We start from the raw sequence: 12,989 nt of genomic DNA on the forward strand, positions 1-12,989 counted from the left end.
AGGCTACATGCGATAGTATGTTGTCTGAGTCCGTCTGCCTTTCTGTAGCGATGCTCCTGATCCATTCTGAAGTCTGCAAACTTTAGAACTCTGACACACACATTTTACATGGACTGAGCAGCTAGATAGTTGTGTTATAAAGACCATAGTGCCTTGTAGCTTTACCCTGGCTCCAGAGTTTGTCAATGACCATGTCTTATTTTGAAAGACTTCAGATTTAGTTTCTTTGAACCTTGTATTTTCAGTTCAAGAAACGTTCATTTCCTTCCCTGGGGGAGGAGGGTACACTTGGGCAACCTCAGATTGCCACAGAGTAAGACTCATCCAGAATGTAGTGTGGTGCTCTTTGAACCCATGTGCGCCCAAGGCCCCTCCTGGAAGCACTGGCACTGGTTGGAGCTGTTCTGCCTGGAGCATACCTCATGTGTTTTGAGTGGCCCTGTCCTGCTGCTGTCAGTACAGCTTCCTGCTGCTTGGTCTGCTGCCCACTGTCTTGTCCTCCTGCCCACTGTCTTGTCCTCACTGTTGCATGTAAAACAGACCAAGACCTCTTAGCCATGTTCTGACACACAAAAGACTCTTCAGACCCAAAGTGTTAGATTAGTTGTTTTCCCAAAGGAAATGTCAAAGCATGAGTGGAAGTGTCAAAGCTGCAGCCCCTTGTGGCCTCAAAGTGAATGTTGTGCTAGTTACTGGGAGGCGGGGTAGAAGCCCTGACCTCCCAGCCCGCTCCTGTCTGTGCCTTGTATACCACATTCATACTGAGAGTCTGAACAATTCTGAATTCCGAAATGCACTGGCCCCATGCTGTCAGAACAGGGTGTGAGCCCGGGCAAGGCTTTGCAGAGAAGATACATGGATCTAGTTTTCCGTGTCTTCAAGTGTCTCATTCTGTGTAGAGACCTTTTCCCCGGCTCTGTGCAGCAGACTCCTCCGTACCCTCAGGATGGGCACTTTGTGATTTTAGGACCTCACTCAGCCTTCAGGGGACACAAGCTAGCAGGCTGCCAGGTTCTCGAGGGTGCTTTCCGTGTTTGTTATACAAGCCACAGCTTTGTTGTAACTGCAGCACTCAGGTATAAAGCTACGTTTGGGTTAAAGCTCAGCAATGCTGGGCAGATGCTGTGATGCTGCCCACACCTCAGCCCCTAATACTCAGCATCCACAGGCTCTAGTGTTGGTTTTCCTCACTTAAAAACAGCTTGTGGCTTCAGTAAATTACCACAAGAATAGGTTATGACAGCTGTTTTTCATGACATTAAATTTGAAATCCTACGTATGTGGAGAGATCAAAGATCCCTTTGTGGACACAACTGCACAGGTGCTCACAGGCTCTGATCCTGGCTTGTTGGTAACTGCGTGGTGCTGCGTCCCTTGTCTCACTGTGTGCCTGTTTTTATCTGCAGGGTAAGGGAAAATGGATGGAAGATTGTCGGCTGAGAAAAGTTGATCTCATAGCTCAGGTGCAACAACTTCAAGAAAAACTGAACTGTCTGGCACATTCTATGGCTTTCCAGGACATTGACCTTGTAGGGTCCGGGTTCCAGCAGCCCTCGGCATTGACATACCTGCCAGAAAATAGCTCCAATGCTAGTTCTCATGGCAGGGCAGAAGCAGACATACTACCTCCTGTTGATTCACTTAATAGCGATAAATCTACATGGGATCTAACTGATGTTATTAAGAATCAGGATTCCTTGATCGGAAATGAAATGCCAAATTCCCCCACTCAAGAAAAAATAGAACCCAAGGATGGGTGCCTTTCCTTACAAATCAGTGTTCATGGTGGCTCCCTCCACGCTGAGGAGGCAGAGCCCCTGAAGGACCCGGGAAAGGTGCTGGACCTGTCTTCTTGGAGCTCCCCTGAGGTCTTGCGGAAGGATTCCAGCCTTGAGCCCCGCCCCAGCATCCCCCTGACACCCTTCTCAGGTGCTGTGAGCTTGTGCAGTGCTGAGGCCTCCCCCAAGGACCCCATACCCTGGCTGCTGCAGAGTAACCTGGGCGGGTCCCCAGGGGAACAGACCCCGCTGTGGACAGCAACCCTGCCATCTGATCACCAGCCTGTGGAGAGGATGGCTGCGGTAGGTACTCCTGCTCTCTCCAGCCAGGTTCACACAGGGACGTGTCACAGCAGCTGCCATTGTTGACTCATGGCATATGGCACCTCCTGGGCGGGGTGCTGCAGGACTCGGCCACAGAGCCATGGCTGCTTCAGGGTTCCCAGCATGTGAACTACGTTGGCCTGGCAGAGGCCACCAGGGGCTCCTTCGCTGATACAGATTCTGACAGCACAGTCATAAACCATCCTTTTGTGTAATTTGTCTACATTGGTTTTATATTTAGTTTCAATAATATTTCATATTTCACAAGTTGCACATATGATGCTAATTAATTTTAAAACAATTATTTTTCAGTTAGGTCATATTGCCTAACAATAACGTTGGGATTTTGTGTATATAGAGTGAGAAACTTGGGATGTTATCTGAAGTATCCATCTACTATCATTTCATGCAAAAACTTAAAAACTTCTAAATATTTGCTAGTGGCTACTTTAATGCCGTGAGTAAATCTAAGTTGTTGGGAGTGCATGGCCTCAGTGTGTTCACAAGTTCTGAATGCATTGATCTAGGTTCTACACAAGAAGATCATAATTTGGCCTTAGAAAGTTTCTGTGTGGCAATTTTAGCTCTGTGATATAATAAATTACTATTTTGTGATCATCTAAAAGTCTCCCTGTCTGAACAGGAGAAGGATGTTGAAGATTTTACCATAACATCTTTTGATTCTCAAGACATGTTAAGATCCCCTCCTCCTGGGTTAGAAGGAAGAAATGATGAGAGTGAAAAAAGTGAGTCAGTCATGTTTTCTTATCTGTCATTTTATCAGTTTCAGAACACAGACTGGTATGAAGAATCCCACAGTGTCCTCCCAGCATTCGTGTTCACCATGCCTCTCCTCAGTGCTCTGAGTACAAGTTCGACCTGATGCCACTTGGCCACTCAGTGCTCCACTGTGCTTTTCACGGCATCTGGGTCACAGCAGCACACTCAGCAAGCACCAGGAGCTGCCACTGCCCCACAGCTGGTGTCTCGTCCTTAGACTTCCTCAGATTTTGCCAGTTGTCTCAATAGTGCGCTCTATAGAAGGCTTCCCCAACCCCTGCTTGGTGGTCTGCATTCCAATGCCAGGCATGCAGAGTGGGGAAGAGCCAGCCAGGTGTGCCAGCCCTGTGAGCACCTCGTGCTCCACCTCCCGAGCTTGTCTGTGAGCACTTTCTCTGCTTCTCTCTGAGTTTCCAGACACTTGAGTTTGGGGAGAGCAAGGCAGTGGTTTGTAGGGTGCTGTGTTCTCTCTCTGCCCTTACGACAGGAAGTGTGTGGGATCACCATGGGTCCCTTGGCTATGGTTGTATCCACAAGATTTTCTTCCTTTTTCATGGGCGGGTTTTCTGTGAAGAGACTTGGGGAATGTGAATATTCTCTTCTTGAACTTCATCCCTTGGCCTCAGCCTCTCTGGCAGTTCTTGCCTGGACCAACAACCGTTAATTGTGGTTGGTTATCAGACCACCATCTTTTAGCGTCATACTTCTACCATATAATGTTTCCCTCTTCCCAGTTAGCATGTGAAGTGTTTTAATTTTTAAAAATCATCATTGCCTCTTACAGTGATTCTGGAAATAAGGTGATAGTGAAATGTAATTCACTGGAAATTTAGCATTATAGAATCTTGATACAAGAAAGATTTGTTTGTTGTGAGACAGTCTTGCCGTGTAGTTCAGGCTAGCCTTTTTTTTTTTTTCTTTTTTTTGGTACTGGGAATTGAACTCAGGACCTTGCGCTTGACAGGCAGGCACTTGTGCCACTGAGCTGTATCCCTGGCCCCAGGCTATCCTTGAAATCACAGCAATCCTGCTTTAGCTTCCCAAGCACTGGGATTACAGGAGTGTGCCACCACACCTGGTTAATTTTATTTTTCATTTATTCCAAGTCATGAATAGGTGGCCGGTTGAGCAGTCTATAAGCCATGTTCCACAGTAGCCATCTATCTGTCCCGACTCAGGATCACTGTTGCTTGGGGATATCCACCTGGGTCAGATTCTTAGAAATGTGATAATCTGTCTTATTTTCAGATCACTCTTGCCATTTAAAATAACATGTGAATGGCACAGCAACAGATCCCTTGCTTCATCCTCCTTGTCGTATGTGTGCCTCTCGCACACTTGAGTTTTCCCTTGTTCCAGGTCTTGTTACATGTGCCGTTGCTGGTGCATCAGTCTCCTTGTCCCTCCTTGGTGGTCTTATTTTAAGAAAGCTTCTGGAGAAGCATTTGGCAGGAGACCCCTCCCTGGTGTTGGTCATTAGTTGTGTCTGAGTTGAAAGTAGTATGCCGTGGGCCTGGAGCTCCAGCCCGGCCCTGCCCTGCAGCCCTGGACCCTCAGGTGATGGGCAGGACCTGGTGGGTGTGTCTCTCAGAGAACTTCCTCTTTTTGTTTTTGAAGCATTTCTCCCATGGTTTCCCTCCTCTTTCTCTAATTCTTACTAATGAAATAATGGACTTCCTAATTTTCTTTGTCTCTTCTACTCATTTTTGTTCTCATTTCTAAGAGGTTTGTCAAGAACTTTGTCTTAACCTTTGCATTGAGCTTTGTGTTTCTACTCTCACCTTTGGGAGGGCTGGGAATGCGTCTCATTCCCCAAGGGCTCCTTTCTTTCAGAGCTTCATTTCCTTGTTTGCTGGGCAGTGAGCACCTTCCTGTTTCTCTTCATATGTTATCTGTAATCTTTCTGGTGTTTTCTTCTGTTGTTGCTTCTCCTCGTTGCGATGTTTTGTTCGAACATTTGCTTTTTTGCATGTCTGAGATGTTGGACTGACCCATCCTCACAGCAAGACCTTGTCTTTAGATCACCTTGCACCCTACCTGGGTCTAGAGCTCCTGCCAGTGAGCTGGCTGCTGGTGGGGGAGCTTTTCCACTGGGCACTGCCTCCTGCTGGCTTCATTTCCTGCCTCATGCCCACAGGCTTCCCTGGGCTGCAGGCCCAAGAACCAGATGGACCTATGTACAGAAGAAAGGCTGGAGGCCCCACTGTCAGCCGGGGTGCCTCGTGCCCCTCGTCTGGACTGTGTTTTGGGCTTTCCCCACTCTACCTCACTGCGCGACAGGTCAAACACTGTCACTTATTCTGAACCAGACATTTGCTTCCCTTCAGCAGTGCCCAGCCTCACCCCGAGGTCACACCCTTGCTTGTTGATAAGAGGTGTATAAGCCCTGTGCGTGTCCTACTGCTCTTGACTCACATCTGGTTGTCTGTGGGGATGAGGATCAGCATGTCAACTTTGTAAAAGAGAGCTGAGGTACCCTTGAGGTTTAGGTTTAAGTCGTGGAGATTAAATATTAAACCTGCAAAATAGGTGTCTCTTTCTTCCTGTGTGTACACCTCATCTTAGTTATGTGTTACAAAAGTGCTTGTACCACTTTTGCCTGGTGCTCATCAGTATTTGTTTCAGTGGGAGGAGCTGTGGTGGTGTGGTTCAGCACTGACCCTATGGTGCTCACAGGTGATGGCCCAGGCTATGGAGCGATGCTGAACCTCGGGTCTGGAAGGCCTGCAGCTCCCACTGCTGGTCCTGTGACTGCTCCTCCCATCTCCAGAGGGTTTCTGCAGCCTCCAGGAGTGATGCAGGAGGAGGTCCACACAAAGCATGTGAAGGTAAGGTGACGGGTGGCGGGGAGGCACCTCGCACCTGCCACCCTGATTGTTTTTCTGTGTGTGAACCTTGCATGGGTGGCTGTGAGGGTCAAGTGTAGTTCTAATTTTATGGCTTCTGTGTTTATGGAAGGATAGGCGCTGCCACTGGAGGGCACTGTGGTTGTGGGAGGGGGACGGGCTCTGCCTGTGTGTTTCTGAGTTCATAGAGTCAGAAAAGAGGAGTCATTTTCCTGGATTCCATTATCAAAGGTTATGGTCTTTTGGGGAGTGACTGTGTTTTCTTTTTTGTTGTTGTCTGGCTTTGAAGAAAGCCTCAGGCACCCTCTGCCTCTCTATGAGCTGGGCCAATGGTCCCTCATCCCCTGTGGAGTGCTAATTAGATAGGTGTGTAGGCCCTGAGGGAGGACCCACCAGATTTCCTCTCAAACCCACTGCCTTCAGGAGAGCAGCATCCTGTCCCTCCCTGTTCTCACATGTGTCTTCTCTGAGGGCAGCACTGGGCAAGGAGACAGTGTGTCTTGCTGTTTCTCATGTTAATTGTGTGCAGGGCAGGTGTGTTGGTTGGGGGATATTTTTGCAAGGGAACACAATATAATACAGAACACATATTTTATATGATTATTTATAATAGTCACCCAAAGAACAATATATAAAAGAGTGCAGGAAATCTGTCCATAGACTATAGACCAAGAATCTAGCTGAGGCCCCGGATCCCACAGAAATGTCCTGCATGAGTCCAGCTAAGGACCTAGAGCTCGTAACAATGCCTCCCAAGAATCCAACTGGAGGCCCAGAGCCCATAACAATGTCTCATGCAGGCCTGTTTCATGGATCTGCACTGTGAAGGCCCAAAGGTTAGTGGTGGAATCTAGGAAGTCTGTGCCAGCAGGATGAAGGATCCATGCTAGCAGGCTGAGGGATCTACACTGGAGCCAGGAAGCGATGCTCAGAAGAACCAGAGCTCCCCTGAAACATACCACAGCCATCCTCAGCAACCGTGAGGTCCCGAGCTCCTCCGATGATCAAGATGGTCGAGTTCCCATCAAGGAAGCCAATGCAGCAAGCTTCTCCAGGAGATTGGCAGTGCACCTTCTTCCCCTCCAGAGCCAGGAAGCAATGCTCAGAGTGAGGACCAGAACTCCCCCAAAGTGAACCAAAGCCATTCTCAAGTGCCAGTGAGGTCCCAAGCTCCTCAGAGGATGAAAACAGCCAAGTTCATCAGGAAAGCCAGCATGACGAGCTCCTCCAAAAACCAACAGCTCCTTGTAGCTTCCACCAGTTCCAACAGCCTTTCTCTGCTCCCAACAGCCTCTTTAGTTCCCCAAAAGCCTTTCTTCTTCTTCTCCAGGTCTGCCTCTTATGCTGCTGACAACAGTCCCCAGGTGGGCCTCCCACACCCAGCACCACCCTTAGTCAGTTCAGCAGGGGGTTATAAGTTGACCACCAGTTTTCAATCCACTACAGCAGGTATCACCATGAGAGTCTCCCAGTTCCTACTGAGGCCAACAGCACCCATACGTCTTCTCCTAACATGCTGTCCTCCATAGGAAGAAGGCGGTGACACTTTCAGGCATCCAACCATGCCTCTGTTTGTCAAGAACTTTGTCTCTGTTGAGCCTTGCTCACCTAGTTAACTGTATGCCCAATTTCAGTGATACTAAGTTCTGAAGTTGTATTTGGAATAAAACTTTATTTTACTCCTTTAAGAGTGGAAATTGGAACCAGGTGTGGTGGCACATGCCTCTAATCCTAGCACTTGAGAGGCTGAAGCAGGAGGATTGCCTCAAGTCTGAGGCCAGCCTGAACTACATAGACTCTGTCTCAAAAAACAAATAACAAAAGTCTTGCTAGGTGTGGCAGTGCGTACATACAATCCCAGCACTCTGGAGGCTGAGGCAGGAGGATTGCCGTGAGTTGAGGTCAGCCTGGGCTACATAGCAAGACTATCTCAAAAAAAAAAAAAAAAAAAAAAGCAAAAACAACAAAAATCCCAAAGGAATGAAAATTGGAGTAATTGATTTATTTCCGTCATTACATTCCTCTAAACTTTATACAGTATGAAATATCAAAGAAAGGGTTTTCTACCCAAGCACCCTAATAATAACAGAATTCCTAATTTTCAGAAGTAAATTTGGTTGTTAGTGGTAATTCTTTGTATTTTGTGTAGTAATTGAAAAAGGAAAGGAAGCCAGAGGAGGTTCCTGAGGTCTTTGATTAAGCAACCCCAAAGTTGCATGAGGCCAGGGCAGTGCTGGGTTGGGTCAGATCCAGGCCACACAGAACCAAAAATCCTAAAAGGTGCTTTTGTTTGATTTCTCAGACTGTTTCAAACTAGCATTTCCTTTTATTGTTTTACATTTCTAAACTGTCTTTCTGGAATATTAGAGCACCCTTGAGCCGTGCCCACGTACAGTGAGGGCTTGGCAGTTGGTGAGTGCCTGCTTGCACCTGCTGACTGCATGCCATAGGGTGCTGCTTCCTTAGCACGTGTGGGTGCCTGGACTCTGCAGTTCCCCTGTGTGGTCCCCATGTATGGTCTGCATGTGTGAGCAGTATGTAGTCTCTGGTTCCTGTGTGGTCTTTGTGTGGTTTCCATGTGTGGGCACCATGTAGGCACTCCATGGCCCCCACCTGGTCACCACATGTGGTCTCCATGTATGGTTTCTGTGCGTGGTTCCCACGTGGTCTCCGTGTTCTCCCTGAGTATGGTCTCTGTGTGGTCCCATTGTCGTCCCTGTGTGGTCCCTGTTTGTGATCACCGTGTGGCCTCTATGTGTGTTCTCTGCGTCTCCCATGTGTGGTTACCATGGGTCTACCACATATGTGTTCTTGTGCGTAGTTCCCATTTGGTCCCCATATGTTTCATATCTGTGATCGGTGTGTGTGCCCATATTAGTCCCATCTGTGTGCCCCGTGGAGTCCCCATGTGGGCTCCTTGTGTATGTTCCCCATGAGGTTCTTGTGTTCTCTGTATTTGTCCCCCCTGTGGTTCTCATGTGCCCACCATTTTTGTAGCCCTGACACTGGGAGCTGGGAAGATTGGGTCAGCACAGGGAGGTCCTGAGCAGAGGAGGTCCCGGGCATGCTCAGTCACCTCCAGAGGCCCTGAGTACAGGATGTGTAAGTGGAAGAGCTGTGGGTCAACAGAAGTAAATGAGAACCTTTGGGCAGAAGAGGTGGGAGGCTGACTGCCTGGTGGGAGACACATGTAAGCTACTGCTCCCATGATGGAACCTTCACAACCCTAGTAACTGGGCCCCACGCAAGACCATCACTATAGACTGAGTGCTGAGCTGCCTACAGTGTCCAGTGCTGGTGGGCCGTGCCTCACTTCCTGTCATGAGCCAGGAGGTCACCGGCCCCTCGGCTCCCACTGTTCTCTGTGCAGATGGAGATAGGTCCTTTGGAGCCGTGCTGCCTTCTCACTGTTGTCCCCGCTGGAGACCTCAACTTAACATCAGTTTTATGTGGAACTTAGTGCTAGGGCCCTGTGCACACTAGGCAAGTGCTCTGCCATTGAGCTGCAACTCAGCCTCCAAATACATTTTTACAGTAAAATTGCTTTAAATTATCAGATTATCTCTAACACCAACATAATACACAGTATGGTTCCTAACACTTTTAATATACTATGGCAAAGTATATTTCCAGTTAGCTAAATATACTCCATCATAGGCCCTGTCATTGCTTAATTTTGCATTTCCCACATTTTAGACTTTGTTAGTTTTTTTAAAGAAACTCATTTTTAAGCCTCACATTTTTAAGCCAGGTGTCTCAAGTAGGAGCTTTTGTTTGCAGTTGTGATGTGTCCAGATGCAGTAGAACTGGATTCTCGTCAAGCACTGGCTTCCAAGACCCCTTCTCCCTCTCTCATCCCTTCTGGGCAGAGCTAATGTCCCTCATGGCCTATAGTGAGCCCTCTGGCCTCAGGGTCTGAGGAGACCATACTGTACTCACAGACCTGTGGGCTGCAGGGGCTGATGCTCTGCCTTTGCCTCAGCTGGCCATTGCTGTTAGCCTCCAGCTGGGCCGTGTGCAAGGGCCTTTATGTGGTCTCAGCAGGGCCAGGGACACCCTTAAGACTCTTTCGTCCTGCCCAGCCTGGCCCAGGTGTAGAAGAGGCTCAGCACTGCACAGAGAATAGGTGAGGTGGGAGGAAATGGAGTGGGCCTGGCTTTGGAGGATATCCAGAATCCCTTTTCAGCCTGGTTTCTTGATTTGAGAAGTGGGATGGATGACCGTTCGGAATGCCCCCTCATGGTGCCTTGTTGGCGGCAGAGTGGCCATCCTCCTGCGCTGCAGCCTGCTCCTCACCTAGCACCAAGGTGAGGTGGCCAGCAGAGTGCATATAGGGGTGTCTTCAGGCCATTTTCCCCTTCCTGATGTTTTTCCTCCTGCAGGCTTTGCTGCAGATGGTATGTGATGAGAGCCACCAGATACTGGCCTTGTCGGAGAGCCGAGACCTCCCCAGCACCCTGAGCAAGGGGGAGCCATATGCTGCCCTGGCCTGCTTCCCAGGCGAGGGGCAAGGCCTGTTGGAAGTGGCCCCCGAGAAAGAGAAGGTATGGAATTGTTCAGTAAGTGAGGGAGGGGCTTTTTTTCTTTTCTCTTTTTTCTCAGTGCTGGGGATGAACCCAGGGCCTGGCATGCTAGGCCCAGGGTTCCACCACCAACCTACACTCTAGCTGGGGAAATGCACTTTGTGTGAATCTCACCCAGTTTTCAAAGGACCTCCAAGCTCACAGCAACCAAGGGGAGAGAGATACAGGGTCTGTTTAGTACAGCACAGAGTGGAAACAAGACCTGCCGCCCCCACCCCATGGCTGAACTGGCTCTGACTCCTATTCCCAGCAGATGTGCCTTGGGGGCTCCATGTGGTCAGAGGAAAGTGGTCCCCTTGTGACCTGAGGGGACAAGGCCAGAGGTATTCTCCTGCTCCGGTGACTCTGAGAACTTGTGGGGACCTGTAGGCGGACCCCACATTTCTTCATCCAAACCTGGGCTCACTCTTGGACCTGGCCTGTACCTGTGACCTGGCCTCTACCTGTCACCTGCTGTCACTTCTCAGAACCCAGGGGCCGTCACAGCACAAGGAAATGGGCACCGAGCCCCATCTGGCCCAGAATGAGCCTCACGCTACCTCCCCTGCAGCTCCCACCCCGTTTCTTCCTGCTGAGGTGAACATGCCAGGAGGGAAGGAAGGACTGTGTTCCTGTGCTAGGAAAATGATAGCCTGTGGCTGGTACCCACTGGGTGGCCACCAACCCTGCCTCACATAGGCTGTGTATTCTTGAGCCGTGGAATGCCTGCACCTGGCCGCAGTTCCTGGAGACCACTGGGCCCTCTCTAGACTAGGGCTGCATTGGTGCAGCAGTGAGAAGAGGAGAGGCATTTAGGACCTCTTGTCTGGTAGAATTTCACCATCTTCTCCTGTGTCAGCTTCTGCTCATGATGGTGACGGCTGCCTCTCACATTTGTGTGTCCCCTCCCCTGTCAGAGCTGCTGCCTTTGCTGTCCCTCTGCTCAGCTGCCTTGACAAAGCATCATAGATTTTATTTCTAATGGGTCTGGGTGCTGGCAGTCTGAGATCTGGTGCCAGGAGGGCTGGGGTCAGGTGAGGGCCCAATTCTTGGCTTATAGATGGCCTCGTCCTTGTTGGGTCCTCATACAGAGAGAGTCAGAGACAGCGCTGGTGCCTTTTCCTTTTTCTGTGAATGACCATAGTCCAGCTGGACCTAGGGCACCCTATGACCACTTCATTAGTGAGGTCCTGTCTCTAACTACAGTCTTATTGGGGATCAGGGTCCATCATGTGAATATAAGGGACTCAAATATTTAGCGCACACAGTGCTTGCAGCATGTACTGGGGAGAGCACTAAGACACCTTCCCTTTCCTCTCTTCCTTTCTTCCTTCCATTTATTTCTTTATTTGGTAGTACTGGGGATGCAGCTCAGGGTCTCATGTATGCTGGTCACCTGTCTGCCACTGACCTGCTGCACTGCAGCTCAGCTCTAAGGTTCTTGCTCCAACTTTACAGGAGCCCCTGGACTCAAGCCTCAGCTGGAAGGGGGAGTTTCTACAGGCCACACAGGAGATATTTGCAAGGGAGCAGAAGATGGTGCAAGCAGAGCTGCAGCCCAGACCCTGTGGCTCAGACCCAGGGGATCACAGCTCCCCGTGCAAGAAGCTGGAGAAGGTCACCCAAGAGCAGGTGAGTATTTCCTCTGCATCTGTGACTTGGAGCCAGAAAGGGTGATGGACTCTGCTTCTCCGTGAAATTTGATTCCCGTGCTCTTCACCTTGGGATGTGGTAGCGACTGGCAGGGGAAGCCCTGTGTGGTGCTGAACATTCATACTTGGGTCCTCACAAACTACTGGTTCTCCCTGAGTCTCACTCCTGTGGACAGAAGAGCCATTCTCAGGGGCCTCCCAGCTATCAAGCACACTGCTCACATGATGGCCATCAGCTGTGCAACAGTGTGGACCCTCTGCACCTTGGCACCTAGATGAGTAGACTGGTGCTGAGAGCAAGGGCTGCGTAGCTGCACACCAGGCAGAGCTGCAGGGAGGGGCCCAGGAGCAAGGTCTGAGTGTACCCCTCCACATTCAGGGTCAACAATCGGTGTCCTGTGGTGCGGGAAGCTGAGGCTGAACAGGGTGGGCTGCGGAAAGCAGGGTGTGCAGGGCTCCTGCCTTGCTGCTTGGTGCCCTCATGTTTCACAGAGATTCTTCTCCCTACCCCAGGGAGACCTGCAGGAGAAGGCCTGGGAACACCTTTCCCTGCCCGACAGGAGCAGCCTGCTGTTGGAGATTCAGGCCTTGCGTGCCCAGCTGCGCATGACACACCTGCAGAACCAGGAGAAGCTGCAGCAGCTGTACGCAGCACTCACGAGTGCAGAGGCCCGCAGCAGCCGACGGGAACATCAGTTGCGCAGGCAGGGTGGGTGCTACCCCAGAGCCCTGTAGGGGCAAGTATGAGAGCCCCAGGGGAGCTGGTGCTGGAGTTCAACAGCCTGTCATTAGTTCCCACTTCTAACTTAGGTTCTTGAGGAGTTTTTTGTGGGCAGGTTATCTGCCAACTGTTTCCTTTCTTGGATTCTGTGCTAGGCTGGCCCTGGGCAGATGCCCTTCCTTGCTCCCTGTTGCTTGTGTGTGGGTTTTGTGCGAGGAGGCGCCTCTGTTCCTGCTTGTATCTGTCAGGCAGAGTAGCCTAGTAGGGGCTGTGACCCTGTGTGCTGGGGCTTTGCCAGCGCATTTGTGTGCACAGGGGCCTGCCCT

General features: G+C 50.1%; 1 protein-coding gene across 5 annotated transcripts in view; it reads left to right on the forward strand.

Moving 5' to 3' along the window:
* The window catches only part of Pcnt (pericentrin), a 100,774-nt gene that overhangs the window by 62,666 nt on the left and 25,119 nt on the right, over positions 1 to 12,989 (forward strand). For all 5 annotated transcript variants that reach the window (XM_013505794.1, XM_013505781.1, XM_013505784.1 and 2 more), the window contains 6 exons: positions 1,407 to 2,081; positions 2,746 to 2,848; positions 5,559 to 5,710; positions 10,111 to 10,272; positions 11,749 to 11,922; positions 12,456 to 12,651. In XM_013505794.1, coding sequence (XP_013361248.1) covers positions 1,407 to 2,081; positions 2,746 to 2,848; positions 5,559 to 5,710; positions 10,111 to 10,272; positions 11,749 to 11,922; positions 12,456 to 12,651 — 1,462 coding nt within the window. The remainder of the gene's footprint in view (positions 1 to 1,406; positions 2,082 to 2,745; positions 2,849 to 5,558; positions 5,711 to 10,110; positions 10,273 to 11,748; positions 11,923 to 12,455; positions 12,652 to 12,989) is intronic.

Source organism: Chinchilla lanigera, unplaced genomic scaffold, assembly GCF_000276665.1.
Source record: "Chinchilla lanigera isolate Chin_1 unplaced genomic scaffold, ChiLan1.0 scaffold00006, whole genome shotgun sequence".
NCBI lineage: Eukaryota > Metazoa > Chordata > Mammalia > Rodentia > Chinchillidae > Chinchilla > Chinchilla lanigera.